Here is a 20868-nt window from a genome sequence, read left to right on the forward strand (position 1 = left end):
GTAGTTCTCTTATCTTTCTTTCTTATCTTGTCTTTCAGTCACAGACAGAAATGCTTTTAATTCCGGTCTTAAAGGGGGATTAAAAATTCTGGGTTTAAAAAAACTTTACTTTTTGATTTTTGATTAAAAATAAATCTTAGGTTTAATTTTCTTACATAATCATACAAGTTGTTGATGGCATCACATAATTATGCCCTAGTTGAGGGCACAAATGTCCAACCTTTCCTTAAAACACATAAATTACTAAAATCTAAATGTCTGTTAGATAAATTGGCTCTCTTATACTGACAGTCAAAAACAGTACCTTTTAATTTCTGGTGTTCTTCCTCCATCCTTTCCAGTTCTGTTTGTGCTTGTTGAACTGTCTGCCCATTTTCCACTTGACCACCGTGGTAGCCACTGGAGCTTCTACTACTTGGGACTATAAGCATTTTCCCATTCCCGTATCTTGATATACATTTACAGGCTAAAAAACTACTGCTGCTGGCATTCATTGGTAGCTTTATTATTTCTTATATTATTATTACTAGGATTGTTGTTTTCATTTACTGTTTTATTTGATTTCTTGACTAGTCTTTCAAACCATCTTATTCCTGTAACACTGGCTGCTGGTTCTTCCAGTTCCCGCTCTGCAGCTGCTGAGTCAGAAGTTTCAGCTGTAATTACATTTGTATCTTCATATGCTAAACAAAGTCACTCTGATTTTACAGTCACTCTAGTCCCTTTTGAATTTCATTAATTTTCTTTTTCTAAAAATTTAATTTTCCTTGATTAATTTATCCTGGATAAGACAAAATTTGACATCAAAGTTGTCAACAGTTGTTTTTTCTTTTATCTTCAAGAAACTTAATTTGATATTCTCATTAACTCATGAACTTTTTGTTTGTAAAAATCTACCAACATGCCCATGTAGTCCATGCTGTTTTTTTCATTTAACTCAGTCCATTTGTCCATTAGATCTTTGGGCAGATTCTTACCAATTAACATATTGGTTTTAAATAACCCCTTCAGCACTCTTTTTGCTGCAATGCAAATAGTTAACATTTGAGCATTCTTCTCATGTCAGATTGTGATAAAAGTGAAATGAAGCATGGCAACAGAAAATGATTTTCAAATGTTTCTGTTAGGTACATATTTACCCCTTTCTCTAGAAGCCGTACCACCCAGTCATTTTACTATCATTTAACTGCTCTCTACACTCACACAACCTCTCCCGCCCAAAGGATAGGCAGTTTTGGTAATCACTTCTGTTATGTGATCATGACAAAAGTGAAAGAAACAATTGTCATAATATAGTGGATTGTATTTGCGTCTCTTATCATAACCATAACATAAACATAAATAAGCAAAAGCTCAGCTAATTCTCACCTGTCAGAAAACAAAATGACTCAAACTGGATCACTGTAGCATATTCAATTAAAAAAAAGAACTGAAATAAAAATAAGCTAAAAAATGGAAAACAGGACTCCATCCACATGTAAATAATTGCTCATCCACACTGCAGTTGAAGTAAGGAACTTGTAAAATACACAAATTCAGGGATCTCTCATATGTATGCATCCTTTGTATCCCCAAGTTGAGCACTCATGAATTGTGATCGTGCCATTGGCATTCACATTTAATTGTCAGCTGAGTTATTGCCCAGTGTAATATCTCAGAGCCTGGATATGCACATTTGTAGTCTATCAAGGATTCAGAGAGATTCTTTTGGACCATCCTAATTGGCTAGTGTAGGTTGGTCAATTAATGCAAAACAGAAAATCTACAATTCAGTGTTAATTTTATACTTTTGTGCAGTCTGGCTTTCTATTGTGTAGAGCTGCTGGTGGGCATGCTATCCAGGGCATCTGTGACAATGTGAGTTATTGCTATCTGTGCCACGAAGAATAGGACAGTGCATGAGTAACTTATGCCAGCATAGTTACCTGGAGTTTTGTAAATCATTTTCTATCATTTGACTAACAACTTGACTTGTACAGATGCTTATGTTAAAATGTATCAGCAGGGTTATTAAAAATGATTAAATGTTTATGTTTAAACAAATAATTCTATAGTTTTCAAATACTGCAACAGATCTTAGAAAGGCTCTGAGACTGTTCTCTACCACAGTCATGTGAACAAATGTGATGTCATTCTATAACCAGCACTGAAAACTCACAGATCAGCTTATTTTGCTTTGTTTTCTTTGGAACCTGGTATAAAAAAATCTATGACAGTTACCATATTCAATTCAGTTTGATCAGTGTAAGTGGGAAGAACATCACCTTGCCTTGTGGAAGTAAGCAACTCAGCATCTAATCTTGCCTTGCTGTATTAATTAAGTTAGATAGGGAAGAGTTCTTCTTTAGACAATCAGGAATTACAGTGAGATTAGCTAAGTATTGTTTTTCTGCTTCTGCCTGAATCTGTCCAACTGTGTTATTTTTATTTCTCCTGTGATTGAAACTCTGATGTTTACTGCACTGAAATATTTAATAATTGTATGTTTTCTATTTCACTATTTATTATTAAATGTTTATGCACCTTTCATTGTGGCAGAGAGCTGTGTTTGAAATTACTGTGTAAATCAATCCCTGTTCTTAGTGATGTTCTCTCACTGGTGTCAGTGGTGAGGATTGAGGCTCCTTGACTGCTGCCAGAGGTAAAGAGAGTCCATCACATATTGGTGGCAGACAGGTGGGATATTAATTGAACATCAGTAGCCTGTGGGCAGTTATCAATGAAGATATGTGTACTCTCAACAGCCATAAGGTAAACATTCAGAGTTTATTTTTCACAACAGTTTTATTCATTTTTTCTAGTTTAGTTTAGTCAGGGAAAGCAGACAAAGATGTCAGCAGAGGATTATAGTAAGCTGACAAAGAACCAGTTGTCCAAGGTGTGCAAAGCCAAGGGATTGGTGCATGCTAACTGGTCTTGGGAGGAAATTATTTCAGCTTTATTCACAGCTGCAGTGTGGACAAATGGCCAGGAGGACAACCAGTCTGGTGATGCGATTGTGAAATTTTCAGAAACAGGACAATTCTCTTTCTCACCAGAAAACTTAGAAATCCATCTGGAGTTAAACAGACTTGAACTGGAGGCCAAACATTTGGAGAACAAAGACAGACTGTGATAACTGGAGGCTGAAGAAAATGAGAAGTATCAACATGAGGCAGATGAAAAGAGAAGCAGTGTCGATTGAAGGTCAGATGTTTGTTGACCAAAAGAGACTGCAACATTTGGAGACTGAAGAAAGTGAGAGACTTTGGTGATTGGAGGCTGAGGAAAAAGAGAAGCAGCAACAACATAAGAGGGAGATATTGGTCTTCACCAGAGTCATAGACGTAATGGGGAAGAGAATAACCAGACCCCAGAAACAATAAAGGTCAGCAAATTACTTTTACAATTTTCAGAGGGGTATGACTTTGATAGTTTTGTTCATATATTTGAAAGAGTATCTAAATAGTATAATGTTTACCAACAGCTCTGGGTACAGTTTCTGACCCCTTAACTCCATGGTAAAGCTGTAACTGCTGTTTCTAAATTATCTGATACTCATTGTTTAAACAATGATACAGTGAATCAATGTTTATTGAATTGTTATAAGTTGACAGCTGAAGCTTACAGAAAAAAAACTTTGTGAACATAAACGCAAGGCAGATGAACATGTATGTGGATTATATTGCTGAGTTAAGTACTTACTTTCATAGGTGAGTGAGAGGGTGCCAGGTTACCACCTTTGAAAGGCTGGTAGACCTTTTGGTGAGGGAACAAGCCCTTAATACTTTGCCTGAGGACATGAGAATCTGGTTGGCAGACCACGAATGTAACTCTGCAGATGAGCTGGGGAGAAAAGGGAATCTCTACTTAGCAAGCAGAGAATCATGCACAAGAAGGGATAACCATTGCAGTGCATGGATATAAGGAAACCCATGGTGGGCAGCCTAAACCACCTTAGCAGAGTCTACCAGTAACGGGAAGCAACTAGTTTTGATACATGGCCAGGATTAGGGGTTATATGTTTTAAATGTAACCAGAGGGGCCATGTAGCATTCAAATGTCTACTGAAGCAAGGTAGGTACAAAAGTTCAGGTTACTGGCAAGTGGGAATAACAGCGTGCCAGTACTAAGTTGTTTGGAGACAGCAGGGGTGCCAAACTATCACCAGAGTTTGTATCATATCTTAGTGGATGGAAGACAGGCCATTGCTAAGAGACACACAGCCTCTGACATTACCATTGTGAAGCTTGCAATGGTTAAAGAAATGTCCAAAAAAAGAATTTCCTTAATTGCACCAATATGCTCACTCAGTATTCCTGACAAAGTACTCTGTAGGAATTTTTAAAGTCTGCCAACACATGACACTATGAGAACATATGTTCTCAGGTACCTATTTCTTTCCCGTTATACCTCCAATATTTGCCATCAACCTTAGGAAAAATTCTTTGGAATCTATTTGAGGTATAAAAGTGCCTATACAAAGACTTCCAGGCAAAATCCTAAATCTTTTAAATGCTGTTATATCTGTGAGCCATATAATATGGCCCCCATTGTTTCTTTGTAAATCACTTATCTAATCTATCTTCCCAACATTTTTTGACCTCCCGTGATTGATTCTTGCTGTTATTCTGTAATATTTTTTTACACCCAACTAATTATCCCTTTGATCCCTTTTTTAACAGCAGCTTCTGTTCTAGATTCTTCTAAAAACTCAACCAGTGCAGGTCTTTCATTTAGGATTCCCTATCCCTTTCTCTTTGCCTATACTCTGATATCAATCCTTGACAGAGAAGGCAATCTCTAGTCTGCAGTCCAAATGTTTTATTGGATTCTTCCCATTCTATTACTGTTCCCTTTCTAATTATCTGTTCCCAATACCTTGGTTCCTTTGGCAGCTTCCTGCGGTAAATCCCAGCTCCATCTTGCCTATTCTCTGTACCCCAACTGCAGTCATTCCTATTGAAATCATCACCTTTCTCCATTCCTGAGTTGGCTTACTTCTTAGTATACTTTCTGCTACTTTATGACTGCTGTCATTCTCCTTAAGGATCTACATCCAAAATCCTACTATTTTCTTATTTCTCGAATTACCCCCAACCCCGCCTTCATCATCATCCCTTTCCATTTTGAATTGCAGATTTCTGCTTCTGTTATGTATAACAGCCTCAACCGTGCAGCTCTAAAATATCCCTTTAAATCACATAATCCCATACCTCCTTGTTATATTGGAAGGATCAGCTTATCCCAGTTGACCCTTGACTTCTTTCCATCCCAGATAAAATCCTTCAGCTCTTTATTAATTATTATCCACAACTTCTTTGGTTGATAAAAATATGTCTGCCCTGTGCATAAAACTAAAGAAACTAAAAAGATTTTTACTGCTTGTATCTTGCTGTCAATATCCATAGGCAAGAGCTTTAAGTTTCTCTGTTTTTGTATTATCCTTTGTTTAGTCTCTGCCCATTTTATCATAGCCCCATAAATATGGATTTCGCTGAACCGATTCATGTGTGAGTACATAGTTTACAGCTACAGCATTTGTTTTGTCTTCATTAATTTAAACTGAAACTGTCACATAATGTTCCACAACACTGAGATGTCCTATTCTTGTCGTATGAAGTGAAAAATATCATCTACAAACAAAGCCAACTTTTCTTGAATATGATACCAATCATATCCTTGAATTTCTGAGCCCCTTATTTTCTTTGCTAGTGGTTCTAAATATAATGCAAATAGCAGAGGGGAACAGGACAACCCTGTCTGGTTTCTGTGTTCAGACACAATTTATCAGAAAGGAACCCTCCCACTCTGACTTTTGCCTCCAATCCCTCATATATCCAAATGGAAGTGCTTCAGTTGCCCTACTCATAACACCCCAGCTTACTCTGTCAAATGATTTCCTCTGCATCAAGACCCAACAACAACAGCAGCAGTATTTTCTTACATTCTGCTTCTCTCCAGATTATCAGTGCTCTATTAATGTTGGGAAATATTTGCCTCCCCTCCACAAAACCACGATCCATATCTATCAGTTTTGGCAACATGTTTGCCATTCTTTTAGCAGTTAAAGATGTAAACACTATATAATCATGGTTTAAAATTAAAATAGGCTTTTATCAAGCTAGACCTGTTGGTTCTTCACCTTATTTAGATATTACAGCTACCAACATTTTTTGGGTCTATATTATAACATCAAAATCTACAAAGATCGAATGTTATAATAGAGAACCCTAAACACCAAAATCAGCAAACATTGAACAGTCAGAATAGCGATTTTTTTCAAAGGGAAAAAAATCGTTATTCCAAGAAACATACACACAACACAAACACACACAAAAACAGCAATCCACACACATACACTTACAATCCTACACCTAAACCTAAACTAAACTTTACATACACTACTAGTTATCCACTTATCTTAACCCATCCCTAACCCTAAGGTCTGTCACTATCGCACACTCACCTCACCCGCGCCCTAACCCTAACCCACCTTACCCATCCCCTAACCCTAACCTACACACAACCGCACACTTAACTGACCCGCGCCCTAACCCTAACTCACCTAACCCGCCCCTAACCCTAACCTACACACAATCGCACACTTACCTGAACCCGACCCGTAACGTTCCAACATATCGAACGCTGAAAACAGCGAAGCCACAGCAACGGCCCACCGAATTCTTTCCCTGGGAAAGAATTTGGTGTCCTGCACCTTCGCTGTTTTCAGCATTTGACAAAACTGGTTCGATATTATAACATTTGAACTTTATAAAATATGATGTTATAATATAGACCCAATTGTTTTCAGGTTGTTGGTGTTTGCTGTCCTTTTAAAATACTGTTAACAAAACCTATCAGATTTTTGTTCCTTTCTTCCCTCCTGGATTCCAAACATCCACTGAAATACCATCTATTCCTGAAGACTTTCTTGCAGATAGGTTATACATCACATTTTTATCTCAATTCTTCTATTTTAAGTGTTAATTGTTGAGCCTCATCTAATGCTAACCTTTGCCTATTTAAGTCTTGTATAAATATTTGCATTTGTGATTTTTCTTTATACCCCATTTCTCTTCTTTATAAAGATTTTCATAACTTTTCTGAAATATCTCTAATACCGCCACATGATCTCTGTTTTTTTTACTATTATAGGCTCCCTAAGTTTGGAAACAACCCTTTCTTCTTTCTGTTGCCTAAATCATTGTGCCAAAATATTTTTGTGCATGGACGTTATTATCAAAAGCAGTTGCTTAATAGCAATCTTTCTAAACTTACACATATTATCCAGGTAATCCCTTATTTTTACTGCAGTTGTACCCCTTCATGTTCTGTGAAATCCCCCCCCTCATTCTATTATACTGTAATCTTTCAGCTCATCTAAATATTTCTTGCAACTTCTTAATCATTTCTCTTTTTCTTTTATTTCTTCACTGTTTTTAAGCTCCTCTTTCATTTTAAACTTTCTATCTGTCCTAATAACTCTTTAATAAATTTCATGACCATGCATTAAATTCCTCTCTTTTTAACAGGTAGGTGAGGAAGTATATTTCATTACTCTCCATTTTTATCTTAGTAATTATTGGCACATAATCTGATGTAGTTAATTAATATGTGTCAAAATTCTCAATTAAATGCAATATAATTTCTGTCTAGTCTAGCCTATTTGTTGTACCTTGAGGAATAATATGTAAATTCTCTTCAAGTTCCTACTACTGGATTCATATCTTCCATGTCAAATATTTTCATAAATTACTTTAGAAATCTACCCTCTTTTATTATATTTGCCCGTCTATGTCCCCCAGATATATCCTCATTGTTGCAAATCAACTTCCAGTCCCCATCTAAAAGTAACTTTTCCTATTAAAAGCTGATTATTTCTCCCAAAATGTTTTAAGCTCCATAATAACAGTTTTAGTTAGATACATGCCAGTGTAACCATCATCCCTTGCCAGTAGCCCCTTACTACCACAAAACTGCCACTATTATCATTTTCCTCTTTCATGTTTATTGGATCTCTGATAGCAATTAATACAAGTACCCCTCTTTTCCTTTGTCCCAGATATTCTGCTGAAAATCCATCCTAAAATCCTTTCTTTATCAAGTTCACATGCTCACTTCTTTATGTGTTTCCAGTAGCATTGCTGTTTGCACTCTGCATTTCCTAATACAAATAAGTATTCATTCCTTTTTGACTAGTCCTGTTAGACCATTCACTTTCCAAGAAAATATGGAAAGTGTCACCATTGTGATAAGAAGTAATTATTCCCACCTATTATATATGACAGGTATTTAAATGTCTATTTCCAGATTTTGTGATATATGTACCCATTACTGTTTGGCAGGTTAATCCTTTATAGGTTTTTGTTATCAGCATTGGAACCTATGTCACATTTTAGAAGAATTTTTATTTTAATGAAAACCCTTAAGCAAAAAATAAACACATCCCTGTAACCTGTTACATAAAAAACTATGTACATCTTCAAATAATGAAGTTTAACCCTCCTAATAGGAACAGTTGTTGCAAATAGACAACTGCAAACACAGGCCTTAATCAACATAAATTGATGTTCTCCATGCTAAGACACATTGCCTGTGCTTATACTTACGCTAATTGGTGTTAGTTCTTTTTTATCTTTATTAACTTTTCAGATGTGAAAAACAACTTACTTGCTTTCTGAAAATATTCATTTTTAGACTTGAAGAAACCAATGTTCTGGCCTTGTATTGCCCTTTTGTTTCACTTTTCTCTGTGGAAAGATAAGAGAAGAAATGAAGTAATCATCTGCAGGCTTCTAAAGACAGGTTGAAATATTTATTGCTAAAGAAAAAATGTTCATTATTTTCAGTGTTCTCTTATCTACTGAGTTCCACTTAAAATTATAGTTTTCAGGATGGCTGTACCATTTAAAGTTCTCAGTTAAGGTCACAGTCTCCACTAGAGGTGTGGATTCAAATCCCACATTCTGACAAATGAGTTTGGAAGTGTGTCCATTCTGTGTAGATACCTTTCCAAGTGTATGGTTCAAAGAACAACAGGAAAGCAGACCTGGATCTGCTCCAAGAAGTCAGAAAAAAAAAACTTAAGAGCACCAATCTGAGACTTGCAGAACTGCAAAATATGGTGCATGGAATGTGTGCTCAGCCCAAAATCAAAACATGGTGAATCAAAACCATAGAGTTGTTAGATGGCCAAATATTTCTTTTTAAAAGTAATCTTACTTTTGGGGATGGTGTTGGTATAATGGTTAAGGTGTTTACTTCATAAATACAAGGTACAGGGTTTGATGCTCACCTTCAAAAGGAAACTGGCTGGGCTTAAAATAGCCCACAAGGTCAACTTGTCTATGACTTATGAAAATTTGTTATTAGAATAAGACAAGGGTCTGAATCCAGACATTCACATATGCCAAAGTAAAAGAAAACACATCAGCTGTACATATTATCATCTGTATACTGTTGCATCCCATACTCCAACTCAACAACCCAAGGTTACAGCTTATTATCTTAAACATGTATTTCTCAAGCCTTTTTTCTTTGTTTGCATTTTAATGCCTACATTTCTTAATATTAAAAAGAGGAAAGAAAGAGAAAAAAAAGCATCTGTTTACTTTTGTATCTTTATCACATATAAGAACAAATAAAAATGCTTTCCTATAAAACATGCAATTTATATCATGAAAAGTTTAATAGAAATACTGTTAAGAACAAAAATTGTTTTACTTAAAGTTACCTTTTCCCTTTCTCTTCCCCTCCCCTCAGTGTCCTTCTAAACATTATTGGCATCAAGTTCCCCACAAGTTCAACGAAGTCAACAAATGTTGACTCCTTCCACTTTTTCTTTCAAATCAGAGAATTTCCGAAATGCAATTAATGCTTTTCAGTTTCACATTTATTCACTGATTTCCATGTTGCTGGTCTTCTTCCTGTTCATCTCCATCTCCAGCACCAGATTTCAGTTCATTTCTAAGGTACTCCTGATTCTTCTAGTCAAATCGCACTGTTCGCTGTCTCTCAAGCATTTTTCTTTGGAACAGTAGAAAAGGATTCACTGGCACATCTCTCTGTGTGCTTTAGTATCAGGAAAAATGAGAAACAGTTTCCTTTTGCTTGATTGCTCATTTTTGTTGGACAAACTTTTGTATTTCATCCTTAACTTGTTCTGCATCACAAATTAGGGTCTATATTAGATGATCAAACTTTCAAAAGTTTGACTGTCATATGGTCGACACCATATGATCAAACATTTGAAAGATCAAACATTTTAATGGAGATCCCTGTACAGCATGGGAGGATTTCCTTTTCTGCACTATAGTGCAATCTCGGAGTTTGTATATTTAAAGAGCGGGGGGTGTGGGGGGTGCAGGGGGGCTATTTGTGTAGTTTATTTTTTTTTTTTTATTAGTTGTTCGAACTTTTAAAAGTTCAGTCATATGGTGTCTACCATGATGGTCAAACCTTTGAAAGTTCGATCATCTAATATAGACCCAAAAATTACTTTGAACCTCCAGGAAATAAAATATTCAGAAGATAGCTGGATACAGCAGCTTGAATATCACACTTGTCTCTCAACATTCTCTGATTGCTGGAATAAAGTTGTTTCTCTTCTGCCTAGTGTATAGTAAATAATTGCATTCTAAACACTCTACAGTTTCTAACTTTTAATCCTTTGCCATTTTGCCACAGCTTTGTCAGCATCAATTGTTTTTGCTTGTAGGTTTGCATCTTTACTAATACAGGTCTTGGCTGCTTTCTCGTGGCCAGGTTTTGAGCATATGCTTAGCATGCCTTTCAATTAACAGTTCCTGCTGTGGAATACCAGTCCAGTTGCTTATTTGTGCCTTAATAAAATGAGTATAGTCTGTTCCTTCTAGTTTCTCTGATATATCATAAAATCTCAGATTTTTCCTATGTGCTCTGTCCTCTAATTCTACAATTTTTTGAAACATCTCTTCTTGAACAATCTCATGCTCAGGCAGCCTTTTCCTCATTTTGACCCCTGATTTTTGCAGTTTCATCAGCTCATCTGAATAGCTGCTGAAATATTTTTCCATTTTTTTCTAGCTTTTTGTAGTTTGAGTTGATTTACTCCTTCAGTGTTTTGTTTATTTCAAGCAGCTCTGAACACATTTGACTTAATTTTTCTTCTAAATTTCTGGAAGCCATCACTTGCACCAAAGCTGAAGCTTGAACTGCTTTTTGCTGAACAGCTGCAGGATTCTTCTCAGTCAGTGTTTTCTCTTCACCTTTTCTAGTTGATTTTCTTTCAGGCTCTCTTATTTATTTATTTTTTGCTGGCATCCAGGCAGTGTACTTACTATCCAGTAAATGAATTGACTAAAAGTGACAAGAGTTCCTGGCACTTGTCTTTCAATTTCTTTTTTTCATACTGGGATAAATGATGTTAAGCTGTTGATCAGTGTGTAGCATTCTTGGAAAGTCCCATAAATGAGCCATTGCTGATGAATTTGAAATGTTTTGGCAGTTTCATACAATATTTTCTTGCTTCAGAGTTTTCTAAAATATCTACAGAAAAGCTGGAAATACTTTCTTTTTCTAAAATATCAGGTCATTTGCCATATTCACTGCTTTTCTGGAGGGCACAACTGCCCTAATCAGTAACAATAAAAAACATATGTATATGAGTACCTACACTACAAGCAGTATTACTTTACAACATACAAAATAATACCAGTAAAAGTAAAAATGTCTATTGTAGAAAACAAATAAAGTGGTTTTAGGTAAGGAAATAACCTATCATATAGGAACATATAAATACATCAACTCCCTTGGCTGGCATCATATTAGCCAAAGCCTAACAAAACAGGTATGTTGTGAAGTATGTAAGGCGTCACTGTTTCAGGAAGCAGCAGATCTCACTTTTGGTAATCAACATCAATGGATGACTGAGTCACTGAAGGAGCTAAATAGCCTAAGGGCAAAGGAATCTAAATAAAAAAGTATACAATGGCTCTGTAAACAGTTGGAACTTCCTACTACGAATCTATCTGCACTGTAGTTAGTATATTCTGAGCTTATGCATGCTCATAATGGCATTTTACAAAGGCTATGTTGTGAGCAATGCAATCTTGTGTCTAACCACAACACTGAAATGTAAAAAAAATCTGGCAAAAATTACAGCTGGTCTACCTTTAAAGCTCTTTGCATTTACAACTGCCATTCTGTGCTGACTGCTCTAATGTGAGACGCACAAGTGTAGCCAGTTTTTTTTAAGTGTGGTGGTGGTGCTGCAGTAGCGTTGTTGCCTCACAGTAAGACGTTGTCCTGTTTGATTCTCAGCTAAAGCATCTTCTGTGTGGAGACATGCGTGAATGGACGTACCTTCGTTGAAGGTTGTGCGTCAGAGCTGGCAACTCAGCACATAAAAATCTACTGCCAATCATTAGCGGACCGGAGTTCCGCTGTGGCGACCCCTAACCAGGAAAAGCCGAAAGACACAACAACAACTCAAAAGTCCCACACTGCTGCCCCTGATCCACACTACCCCAGCAACTATGGTCATCCATGCTGCCCTGCCTCCCTATGGTCACCTGCATTGCTGTGCCCCCAAATAATGTCCGTCTCCAAACAGGTATATCTTCACTGAATACAAAAGCAGTTAGTATGGGCTTACTTACTGACCCACAAAACCATATTATCATGGTAGCTTCCTGTTTTGTTTTTGTTTTTTTTTAACACGGCTTCATTCAAATGAGTACTATACTTTGAAAAGGCTGTGGACCACAACAGCTGGTTCCAAATATGTCCAAACACAAAGCTTAGCGAGTGCTTACTAGTAGTGTTACACTGTAACTGACTCTTATGGCACATTAAGACAGCTGGTACGGAGACCACTCACTGCAAAACCTATGAACAGCATGGCTTGAGGACTTGTACTTTTCCTTTGATTAGTAGTTATTTGGTGCTTTGGTTTTGATTTGGTTTGCGTAACAATGCTATCTTAAACCATTCACCACATACAGCCTCAGCTAATCCCAGTCCAAACACAGAATGCAAGTGTACATTAAATATGTACAATCGAAGTGCAACCTAACACTCTAATCATGGGTGATTTCAACTATCCATCCATTGATTGGGAAATGTATATGAGCCCAAACACACTCGCGCAAAAGTCCCTGGACTTCATAAACTCAAACACCTTGAATAAATAGTACATTATCCCACAAGAGACTCAAATATTCTAGACCTGCTCCAAACTAATATGAGTGATCATTGCAATACCTTACGTGTAAGGCCCAAACTGGTTAAAACTGACCATAAGTCAGTCACTCTTGAAGTAGCAGTAACAACAGAACACCCCATAGGAGAAGTCAGGCTAAAAAAACTATACCAAAGCTATCTATACTCTCCTAAGGGATGGCATAAATGAATTCCAAGTTCCAGTTTCCACAGATAGCAATGGCAGCTATACTAAGGCATACAGTGATGCCCTGTATAAATGCTTACACAAATGTATATACACAGCTGTGATTGACAGGATAAAAGCTAGATCCTCAAGAAAAAAAAAACCCTAGTGGACATCTAGCATCAATAAATCATAAAATAAGTAAAATAAGTTGCTGTTTAAAAGTACAAAAGTGAGACTCCATAACTGGAAGAGTACCCTTCTTGGCCTAAACAAGAAAATAAGGCAGCTCATAAAAACCTCAAAGTGCAGCTATGAGAAATATTTAGCTACCATAGCCAAGGATAATCATAAGGCTTTCTTTAGCTATGTCCACAACCTAAAAGGTAGGACCTAGATGTGTGCTGAACTAACTGTGAATGCACTACACACACTGACCCTGTGGAAACTGCAAACCAGCTAGCAGACAGGCTTGGGGAAAATTTCACCCCTCTATCTCCCCCAATCATATCACAAACCATATCATCACCATATCCTCCTCCCTGCATCTCCAAAGAGCAAGTCATCAATACCCTCTCCCAAGCCAATAGCACAGCCATGGGACTAAATGGCATTCCATGCTGCATTCTTAATGTTATACAACAAGAGCTAGCTACCCCGTTAGGCACCCTATTCAACCACAGCCTATGTACTGACTTTGTCAACACTGAACAGAAAACAGCAACTGTTATCCCCCTTCAAAAGGGTGGCTCAGCAACTGACCTTGGTAACTATATACCCATAAGTTTAACCATCTGTAACGCAATGGAACAAATCATGGACCTCATAAATAAGGATATAGGTGACCTCCAAATCCTTGATCCATTCCAGTTTGGCTTTGTCAAGGGCAGGTCGTGCCTATTAAATCTAGTGGATTTCTTTGAAAAAGTGACCAGAGCTGTAGATGAAGGCAAAGCTGTGCATGCAACCTGTCTTGACTTGGCCAAGGCCTTTGATATAATCCCATACTCGGGCATCAAGGACAAAACCTACCCAATTGAATATCAATCCCTATGTTGTCAGTTGGGTTGCAAACTGGCTCACAGACCGAGTACACTCAGTCAAAGTTGAAGACTTTACCTCCACTAGCAGACCTGGCTCCAGTAGGGTCCCATGGGGGTCTGTGCTAGCCCCTCCCCTATTTGACATATACTTCTCAGAAGTCCAGGCCAAAACTGAGGAACTGTGGCTAACCAAGTTTGTAAATGGCTGCAAATTAGTTGCAATTATTGAATCCTCAAATGATGTCTCCATACTTCAGAAGGGGCTTACACAGACCAGTGACTGGTGTCAAAGCCATGGACTTAAACTAAATGCTAAAAATACATCATCATTCCCTTCAGCAAAAACAATGTCCCTGCTGACTATAAAATGAATAATAATACCCAATGCATCAATTCAGTCGTGAGAGACTTGGGAATACAAGATGACTGTGACCTCAACTTTGACCACCATGTGTCTACTATGGTGAGGAAGGCATTCTGTCACTCACCTGATTAGCAAAAAGCATCATCTCAAGTACAAAAGAGGTCATAATGCCCCTGAATTCAACCCTCATCAGGTCTATTATACAGTATAATGCTCCCTTTGGTATGTACTGTCCCAGACACTTGCAGCAGCTTGAGAGATCTCAGGATTTCTAAGAGATTTCATGGTCTCTGGCACATGTCCTATGTGGACAGATTGAGTTGCTATCATTGTACTCTGTGACAAATAGACTACTTAGAGGTGACCTATGCCTGGTTTACAGAGCTATCTCTGACCCACATCTGATGGAAATGCTGCACATTTGTAAGTCAAATGGGACTGGAGTCACCTGCTCCAGAGACCTAAATCTAGCTTGTGACATAAATAGGACCTCCTGGAGAGACAGATACATCTCTCAGAGGTTGCCATTCCTCTGGAATAGGCTTCCAATTCTCTATGACCCTGTTTAAACGCAGCCTGGATGACTGGATGGGGTATCGTAAATTTCTGTCAGGGATTGCCTCTGCTTCTCTCCTGGACATGGGTAATTGCTAGTAAAATCTGAGCATACGCATTATCTTCTGTCTGGGGATAGTCATCATTTCTTATCTAGTGTATTGGGTCTAAACGGCTAGGCTTGTAAGGACTCTCTGGTCAATAGCCTAGTAACATCCTATGAACAACATCCTATGAACCTATGAACCTATGTTGCAATCAATCTTACCAGTTGTCTAGCTCACTAGCCAAACTAAGAAGTGCATCAGTTACTACTCAGGTACAAGACTGTATTCTAATTAGTGCCACACCTGAACTTTTACAAGGCATAATAAATAACAATTGAAAGTGCTGCTGTAGAAATTAAGGTAGTTCCAACGCTGAGATTCTGGGAATAAGAATGCCAATCTGCAACACTACCTGTAAGCATACCATAAAACCAGCCATTCAACAAATGAATCTACCCATGAAGGCAAAGTGAACTGGATGAAGTGGACAGCTCTCCATCTAACATTAATGCCATAAGCACAACACTGAACAAACCTTTTAATGGATGGGTACACTAAACCTGTTCCTTAAATGACTGACACAAAACGAGAAATACGGAGATGATATGCAACATTAAAAAAAGAAAAATAAGGCACCAGTTTATAGCTGACCATCTTATATATTAACCCAACATATGGCCTGACAAATATGTTATTCATTTATCGGTCACTCTGGTCCCAAAAAGGACCTTGTCTTCTGAATTCAGCTGAAAATACCAAAAGGCTTCAATAATGGTAGTCAAAAAAAAGTAAACAGAAGAAAGTACCAGTGGTACCTTTAGAGCTCCCAAATAATTTTAGTTTTAGGAAACTAAATTCAGGATCTGCTACCAGTCACCTTAAAAAAATGAAGGGACAGTTTCTGATTTCAGTAAATAAATTCAAATAAACTAGCCAGAAACACCAAAAACAGTCACTGCATCTCACTTGTAAACTGGTCTGATGTTTTATACACTTCTTGACATGGACAATTTACATGATTTGGAAAGGCTTCACCTTCCCAGGCATTGCAGAGGTTGTCCAGCAGTATGAGTGTTGTTCTGATTTAAAGTGTACCTGGTTTGGGACACTATAATGACAACAAAGTGACACTGATTATTTATGTGTACGTTAACCAGGCAAGTGAGCTAGTCTAAAGACTCTTCAATCACATCCTGAGCCAAAAACAGACCTGACAGGTAAGGCTTTTCGGAAATAGAAGGCATTTCAAATTTGGGTAGTCAGTAATCAAGATATGCAGATATAAGAAGAGTAGTAACATACAGAATAATAAAACAAACTATGCAGTATATACATAATAAAAAATCAAACACACACTGCAGTAGATACATAATAATAAATCAAAAACACACTGCAGTCGATACATAATAATAAATCAAAAACACACTGCAGTAGATACATAATAATAAATCAAAAACACACTGCAGTGGATTCATAATAATAAATCAAAAACATACTACAGTAGATACTGCGGTGGTGGTGCTGCAGTAGCGTTGTCGCCTCACAGTAAGACGTTGTCCTGTCCGATTCTTAGCTAGAGCATCTTCTGTGTGGAGACATGCATAAATGGGCATACCTTCGTTGAAGGTTGTGAATCAGGGCCGGCAACTCGGCATGTAAAAATCTGCTGCCAATCATTAGCGGGCCAGAGTTCCGCTGTGGCGACCCCTAACTGGGAAAAGCCGAAAGACACAACACAACAACAATACTACAGTAGATACATAATAATAAATCAAACACACACTGCAGTAGATACATAATAATAAATCAAAAACACACTGCAGTAGATACATAATATAGCAATAACACACTGGTGTGTGATTCATAATAATAAATCAAACACACACTGCAGTAGATACATAATAATAAATCAAAAACACACTGTAGTATATACATAATAATAAATCAAAGTAAAACATGACAACCAAGGATGACAAATATGCAAAAGTCTGCCTAGAACCAACAATAGTGGAGATACAAGTGTTTGTAGGAACAGAGGAAGTGTAAAGGGTCACACATAGAACAACAGGAGGGATCTGCATCTAGGGGAAGGGAGAAAGGTGTATTCCCTGAAAAGACAATTAAAATAATGAACTACACATAAACAAACATGGGAAAGACAAATAGGTCAGTGAAAATGTACAAGAGTGCAGATTTAATCTGAAGGATGCCAGTGAAAGCGACAATAAGTCATGTACCTGTTGGCTTGTAATTAACTCACTGAAGCCTATAACACCCTTTTGTATACTTCCAGTTCACACCCATAGCTCCTTATAGCATCCGGACCTTTTTTGGGCCTGCTTCTTTAATCAAGGGGCATATCAGCTAATAAAAGGCATTATTAGAAAGTGCAAAGCTATTAACAAAAATGAGACTAAGATTGCTAATCTGGGATGTCCTGCAGTAGAGAAATGAATCAATGAATTTGTCACATTTTCATATTTATTTTCATAATAGAGAGCACTGCATATTACTGAGGGGTATGGTATGAAATGCCATATTGAGAAATTGAAAATTAATTGTCAGTGTCCTTTTACATTGCATTATACCTGAGATATGCTGTTTGTTAGTAATTCTGCAAATAAACAATATTTCCATATGTATTTATTTTTTCAAAAAACAAGTGACTTACAAACTGTTGCAAGACATCATGAGAAACCTCTCATGATGAAGATTGAAGAAAACTATCTTTGGTATTTAGACGTGAACACAAAAAAATCACACTAGAAACGATAAAAAACAAATTGTGTAACCAGTCGTATAACCAAACGGCCCAAAAGATGAATCCAACCACAAATGTTTTTAGCGCTTTCACTCACTAAAATTTAATGTGAACTTCTTCAGAAAAAACAGACTCTTACTCACACTCCCTTAAATAGCCTTCCAATACAGGAAATGACATCAAATGAAACTTTTCACTTATTTTAAAACCTTGGCCAATCAAAAATCACTAAACATGGAGCTACTTGTGTTGAATGCGGAACTGCAATGCATTAAACACGAGAAGCTCCGTGCTTAGTGCAGAGCTACTGTTCTTTAATGTGGAACTCTGTTCTGCATTAAAGACCTTTTTTTTTGGTCTTCACTTGCCGTGAAAGACCTTTTTGTTTTTTGTCCCTACCTGGCTGGTTGGAAATCTGGCAACCCTGCCAAAGCCGTAGATGAGGGTAAGGTGGTTCACACAGCTTATCTTGACCTCACCAAGGCTTTCGACAACATCCCCCATTCTAGAATTATAGCTAAACTCACTAAACTAGGTATAAATCCCTACATCACAAGATGGGTTGCCAACTGGCTCACTGACAGAACCCATACTGTAAAAGTTACAGACTCCAAATCTGACCTTAAAGCAGTGACAAGTGGAGTACCACAGGGTTCTGTCCTGTGACCTCTCCTGTTTGGTATCTACTTCTCTGAAGTACAGGCTAACACAGAAGGCATCTGGCTAATGAAGTTTGCAGATGACTTCAAACTAGGAGCCATAGTCATGTCCCCAAATGATGTGGACATCCTACAGAAGGGCCTCGCTGAGACAGATGTCTGGTGTCAGAGCCATGGCCTCAAGCTCAATGCCAAAAAGTGCAGTGTCATCCCCTTTGGTAAAAACTCTGTACCCATGAACTACCACATAGGCAGAAATCTACTTAACACCGAATGTGTGATAAGAGACCTTGGGACCCAGGTGGACAGTAGTCTCTCCTTTGATAGTCACATCACCACAGTAGTCAGGAAGTCCTTCTACATGGCACACCTCATCATAAAAGGGTTCTCATCCAGGAAAAAAGAGGTCATTGTTCCCCTCTACTCGACACTCATTACACCCATTATAGAGTACAACGCCCCTTTTGGAATGTACCTCACAAGACATCTTCAGCAGCTGGAAAGGCCAAAGAAGTACCCCACAAAGAGGATTACCGGCCTCAAACAAATGCCCTACACTGACCGCCTCAAAAAACTCCAGCTTTACTCTGTAGCATATCACCTGTTCTGAGGTGATCTCTGCCTAACATATACATGTCAAACCCAGAGCTGTTAGACATGCTACACCTAAAGAAATCCCAGTCTCTCCAAGTTACACGCTCTAGGGACCTAAACCTTGTCACCACAATAAACAGGACTTGCTGGAGGGATAGATTCCTGTCCCAGAGACTTCCCATACTCTGGAACAGGCTACTCATCTATGTCAAGCAAAGTTTTTCATTAGCACTCTTCAAGAAAAATCTTGATGAGTGGATGGGAAATAGGAATACACCCCAGGGATCACTTCTGTGTCTCTGCTCGACAGTGGCACAGGAAAATAACTTTCTTGGGTGGCATAAGCCAGGGAACCTTGTTGGCTAGGCTTACATAGGCCCTTGGGCTAATAGCCTAGTACCTACCTATGAACCTATAACAAGGCAATAAAGTTAGTGCTTATTATACAAAAATGAAATGGAGAAAGGACCACAGTAAATAAGAGCAAGAGAATACAGGTGAACTATGAGAGTAGGGTGATGGTAAGGAACTGCGTACATGTAAGCTTAAAGTAATTGTAGCAGAAACTATAATGACAGAGAACCACAGTAATGAAGTATAAATATATAGATGTATTGAACAAATTAGAACATGGCACTAAACTGATAGGCACAATATAACACCATCACTTAGAATAAATCATGGGATTAACCATTAAGTCAAAGCAGTATAATACATATACATACACACACACACACACACACACACACACATATATATATATATATATATATATATATATATATATATATATATATATATATATATATATATATATACATTTATATACACACACACACATACATACATAAATACATAAAACCTATCCAATCTGAATGAAATTGTACACTACCAAAGTCATTTCACAGTTTTATACTGTCTTAGAACAAACAGAAATGTAATAACATATGACGCATACCTGGTCTATGAAATAAGATAGTGACAGCGTGTAAGAAGAGACAATACTGATGGAGATATTTAGCAATACATTCTATTATAGTGACAATCAGTGACAATCCCACCCTCAGGTCAATTTACAACTGACAGCAATCAGTTTATAGCCAGAACAAAGCAATTAATGATATGTAAGTAAAACAGGTTTTCTGTCATTTCCTGAGACCAAATACTTAGGATATGCAGCGCAGTCTACTGGTCAAGCAAAAGGGGACAGCGGCCAACTTAGCAAAGGATCCTACTATTTCGCAGAGCATTTCAACCACACAGCAACCATGTATTTAACCAATTAAAGTTAACCCACAGCACTTTTCTTCAAGATAAAGTTGGTAACATGAAACAATGACAAACGTCTCAGTAAATTTGTAGATGTAGGGCCTTACAACAGATCTCCTGCAATAATGATGTCAGAAGCTGTGACTTCAGGCTCTGAAATTAAAAGATAAATAAAAATAAATTCTGCTAAGCTGTAAAATTATATTGAGGTAATAAAGTTAGTTCTTA

The 20868-nt window shown here is 37.5% G+C and overlaps 1 protein-coding gene across 1 annotated transcript in view; it reads right to left on the bottom strand.

Moving 5' to 3' along the window:
* Nucleotides 1-474: 474 nt before the first annotated feature.
* Nucleotides 475-20868, bottom strand: part of LOC122814412 (putative zinc finger protein 75C) — a 75837-nt gene continuing 55443 nt past the window's right edge. The window contains exons 3-5 of the mRNA XM_044086995.1: nt 8653-8732; nt 1369-1429; nt 475-656 (exon numbers count right to left, since the gene is read on the bottom strand). Of these exons, the coding sequence (XP_043942930.1) occupies nt 475-656; nt 1369-1429; nt 8653-8732 (323 nt within the window). The remainder of the gene's footprint in view (nt 657-1368; nt 1430-8652; nt 8733-20868) is intronic.

The sequence above is a fragment of the Protopterus annectens genome, chromosome 10.part0 (genome assembly GCF_019279795.1).
Source record: "Protopterus annectens isolate FY-2018-M chromosome 10.part0, PAN1.0, whole genome shotgun sequence".
Taxonomy (NCBI): Eukaryota; Metazoa; Chordata; order Ceratodontiformes; family Protopteridae; genus Protopterus; species Protopterus annectens.